Raw genomic sequence first — 4,628 nt, 5'->3', positions numbered from 1 at the left:
ATGGATGGAAGTTTGTGACATTGTACAGGAGACAGGGAGCAAGACCATCCCCAAGAAAAAGAAATGCAAAAAAGCAAAATGGCTGTCTGAATAGGCCTTACAAATAGCAGTGAAAGGAAGAGAAGCCAAAAGCAAAGGAGAAAAGGAAAGATATACTATATGAATGCAGAGTTCCAAAGAATAGCAAGGGGAGATAAGAAAGCCTTCCTCAGTGATCAATGCAAAGAAACAGAGGAAAACAACAGAATGGGAAAGACTAGAGATCTCTTCCAGAAAATCTGAGATACCAAGGGAACATTTCATGCAAAGATGGGCTCGATAAAGTACGGAACTGATGGTATGGACCTAACAGAAGCAGAAGATATTAAGAAGAGGTGGCAAGAATACACAGAAGAACTGTACAAAAAAGATCTTCATGACCCAGATAATCATGATGGTGTGATCACTCACCTAGAGCCAGACATCCTGGAATGTGTAGTCAAGTGGGCCTTAGGAAGCATCACTACAAACAAAGCTAGTGGAGGTGATGGAATTCCAGTTGAGCTATTCCAAGTCCTGAAAGATGATGCTGTGAAAGTGCTGCACTCAATATGCCAGCAAATTTGGAGAACTCAGCAGTGGCCCTGCGACTGGACAAGGTCAGTTTTCATTCCAATCCCAAAGAAAGGCAATGCCAAAGAATGCTCAAACTACTGCACAATTGAACTCATCTCACACACTAGCAAAATAATGCTCAAAATTCTCCAAGCCAGGTTTTAGCAATATGTCAACCGTGAATCTCCAGATGTTCAAACTGGTTTTAGAAAAGACAGAGGAACCAGAGATCAAATTGCCAACATCCGCTGGATCACTGAAAAAGCAAGAGAGTTCCAGAAAAACATCTATTTCTGCTTTATTGACTATGCCAAAGCCCTTGACTGTGTGGATCACAGTAAACTGTGGAAAATTCTTCAAGAGATGGGAATACCAGACCACCTGACCTGCCTCTTGAGAAACCTGTATGCAGGTCAGGAAGCAACAGTTAGAACTGGACATGGAACAACAGACTGGTTCCAAAAAGGAAAAGGAGTACGTCAAGGCTGTATATTGTCACCCTGTTTATTTAACTTATATGCAGAGTACATCATGAGAAACGCTGGACTGGAAGAAACACAAGCTGGAATGAAGATTGCCAGGAGAAATATCAATAACCTCAGATATGCAGATGACACCACCCTTATGGCAGAAAGTGAAGAGGAACTAAAAGAGCCTGTTGATGAAAGTGAAAAAGGAGAGTGAAAAAGCGGGCTTAAAGCTCAACATTCAGAGAACTAAGATCATGGCATCTGGTCCCATCACTTCCTGGCAAATAGACAGGAAATGGTGGAAACAGTGGCTGACTTTATATTTTTGGGCTCCAAAATCACTGCAGATGGTGACTGCAGCCATGAAATTAAAAGACGCTTACTCCTTGGAAGGAAAGTCATGACCAACCTAGATAGCATATTAAAAAGCAGAGACATTACTTTGCCAAAAAAGGTCCGTCTAGTCAAGGCTATGGTTTTTCTAGCGGTCACGTATGGATGTGAGAATGGGACTATGAAGAAAGCTGAGTGCCGAAGAATTGATGCTTCTGAAACGTGGCGTTGGAGAAGACTCTTGAGAGTCCCTTGGATTGCAAGGAGGTCCAACTAGTTCATCCTAAAGGAGATTAGTCCTGGGTGTTCACTGGAAGGACTGATTTGAAGCTGAAACTCCAATACTTTGGCCACCTGATGCAATGAGCTGACTCCTTTGAAAAGACCCTGATGCTGGGAAAGATTGGGGGCAGGAGGAGAAGGGCACGACAGAGGATGAGATGGTTGGATGGCATCACTGACTCAATGGACATGGGTTTGGGTGGACTCCGGGAGTTGGTGATGGTCAGGGAGGCCTGGTGTGCTGTGGTTCATGGGGTTGCAAAGAGTCGGACACAGCTGAGTAAGTGAACTTGACTGACTGTAGCCCACCAGGCTCCTCTGTCCATGGGTTTTTCCAGGCAAGAATACTAGAGTGGGTTGCATTTCCTTCTCCAGGGGATCTTCCCAACCCAGGGATCGAACCTGGGTCTCTTGCATCCCTGCACTGGCAGGTGGGTTCTTTACCATCACTCCATCTGGGAAGCCCTTATGTTGCTAAATAAACATTACATGTAGATATGAGGCTTTTCATCCTTATCTCTAGAGGTTTACATTTCCACCTTTCCTTCCCTAAGTTCATCTTGAAACAGCGCGGGGAGGGAGAGGGATGGCCACATGCGACTTCCGTGCCAGCGGTGTTTTAAACAGGGCCGTTGAAAGCTGTGCTTTCATGCTTACCTTGAACCATGGTGTAGAACGAGTCAATGGAGGACAGATTTGAAGTGATGCTGACATCTTCTTCTCGGCTGGACGACTCAATGTCCACTGTGATCGCCTTGTCCATGTCTCCATGAAGGTTGGTGACCACGCCGGTTGGAAATGTCACGTTGGTCAGACGCCCTTCGCTGTCATAGCTGAATGAGAGAGGAATGAACTGGGTGGTAAACAGGCAACTGCAGATTCTTCCTACTTACACGAGAGTTGGCGGCAGTATTAGCCGCACGTGTTGGGAAGCATATTTGTCTTTGTGCAGGAGCTGTGCTGAGTGAGGACTTCAAACATGCTTTGAAGTCATCAGAAGCCTGTTTAACATAGAAAAGCCATGCCGGTGAGAGGCAGAGTAAACAGCTCTCCACCTCAGCACATTTTTCTCTGAAGTGTGACCAAAATCCTCCTGCACATCTAATTTGCTGTTTCAAAGGGAACATGTTTGGTGATATTAAATTTCTTAGTATTCCTCCATATTTTCTACAAAGTAGACTGAATTCGCTGTTATATCCTGTTTGAAGGTTTTACTAACTTATGCCCTCTATGGCAGTGCAATATGAAAAAATTATATCTATAACTTTGTAAAGCAGTATATATACATTCATGTTATATATTTACATATGTAAAGATATCCCTTCAGTATCTTGAGACATCTTCAACAAATTAGTATAATAAAGACTTTTAAAAAGACTTTATTTCTCAGTGATTGACATACTTCATAATGGTACTCTGGGACTTAAATGTTGGCGGGGGTGGTGATAATGTAGTCTCGACTGACATTACAGGAATGGTGGTGTTTTGAATGATGATTTATTATGTTTACTGAAATGAGATGTAATACTTCCTGACATTTAATGACTATTTATTATACACGAACTCTGTCTTAGCATATATATAAGGAGGAACTTATAATTTAAATGTTAGGATGTACCTTAAAAAGCTATCCTTTAATCATAACTATGCATTAGAGATATAACATTTTACTAACATATTGATTTTGGGAGGTGACTTTCGCACTGGTGGCAGCACCAGAGAAAATTTAGGAAAATGACAATGTGCTTTAAAGAAGCGGGGGGCGGGGTGGGGGGAGTAGCGGATATTGAATGAGAAATCAGGGACTTCCCTGGGACAAAAATGCATTTAAGATAGGATTTCATATTTACACTAAAGTTGCTTCATTAACAAAAGATCTAAGAAATGGAGTGCTGAACCATGTCCTACTGAAAATACGTCCGGATGCAGAAGTAGGAGATGAAAGAATCTTAATAGGGAAAGACAGAAGTCACCAGGAAAGGGGAAAAGTGAAGGTATAATAGTAAAAGGTGAAAACACGGGGCAACAAAGAGATGGGGGTAGAATAAAAAGTACTAGATGTTATTTTGGAATAAAAGGATAGCGGGCTTTGATAGTGTCACTTAGATAAATGTACTTGGGAATTAGGAGCAGCATCTAGGCATTTGAGGGAGAGAATTCCGCAAGGACAATGTCACGGTGGAGACAGGAAGGTGGAAAGTTGGGAGGAGAGAGAGGGATGTCTGTTCAGGCCCCATTAATTCAGTGGGGACAGTATCAGTCAGATCAGGGGTTTGACTGACTTGATCTGACAATCTGCCTTGCTGCTTTGCCAGCGGCAGGAACGGGCACTCAGGAGAGGAGGCGGGCGATGGAGACACAGAGAGAAAGAAAATGCACCATTAAGTGTAATCATTGTTTGGACCCACAAAAGGCAGAGCTGAAATAAAAAAGGCGAGTCCTTCTCTTCCCCAGCAACCCAAATGCCCCTAGCAGATTAAGGCATCACGAAAGAAACTCAACAGGGCTTATTGCTGTCACTACTTTTTTTTTGAAGACATTATTACTTTTGAAGAAACAAACAAGCCTAGGTTTATAGAATTACTGACCATACCAGCCTAAAGTGCAGTGTTAACCACGACATAATTCTTGCATTGCTTTATATTTCTCACAGGATAAGAGAGAGAAAAAGTTACTGTGTTTTTACAGAAATTAACACCCTAAGGTAAATAAGTACCAGGGATGCAATGTACAACCAGATAAATACAATTAACACTGTTGTTTAGTTGCTAAGTCACATCTAACTGTTTCGTGACACCATGGACTGTAGCCTGCCAGGCTCCTCTGTCCATGCGATTTCCTAAGCAAGAATACTGGAGTGGGTTGTCATTTCCTTCTCCAATACTTAAACTGCTGTATGTTTTATATATATATATATATATATATTTATATATATATATATATGTTGTT

The 4,628-nt window shown here is 42.1% G+C and overlaps 1 protein-coding gene across 1 annotated transcript in view; it reads right to left on the bottom strand.

The window, feature by feature from the left end:
* TENM3 (teneurin transmembrane protein 3) overlaps positions 1-4,628 on the bottom strand; it is a 588,433-nt gene that overhangs the window by 25,386 nt on the left and 558,419 nt on the right. The window contains exon 23 of the mRNA XM_010835814.1: positions 2,337-2,512. Within this exon, the coding sequence (XP_010834116.1) occupies positions 2,337-2,512 (176 nt within the window). The remainder of the gene's footprint in view (positions 1-2,336; positions 2,513-4,628) is intronic.

The sequence above is a fragment of the Bison bison genome, unplaced genomic scaffold, assembly GCF_000754665.1.
Source record: "Bison bison bison isolate TAMUID 2011002044 unplaced genomic scaffold, Bison_UMD1.0 scf7180017864050, whole genome shotgun sequence".
Taxonomy (NCBI): Eukaryota; Metazoa; Chordata; class Mammalia; order Artiodactyla; family Bovidae; genus Bison; species Bison bison.
The sequence above is the reverse complement of the archived record's forward strand: the minus strand, read 5'-3'. Positions and strand labels throughout refer to the sequence as shown.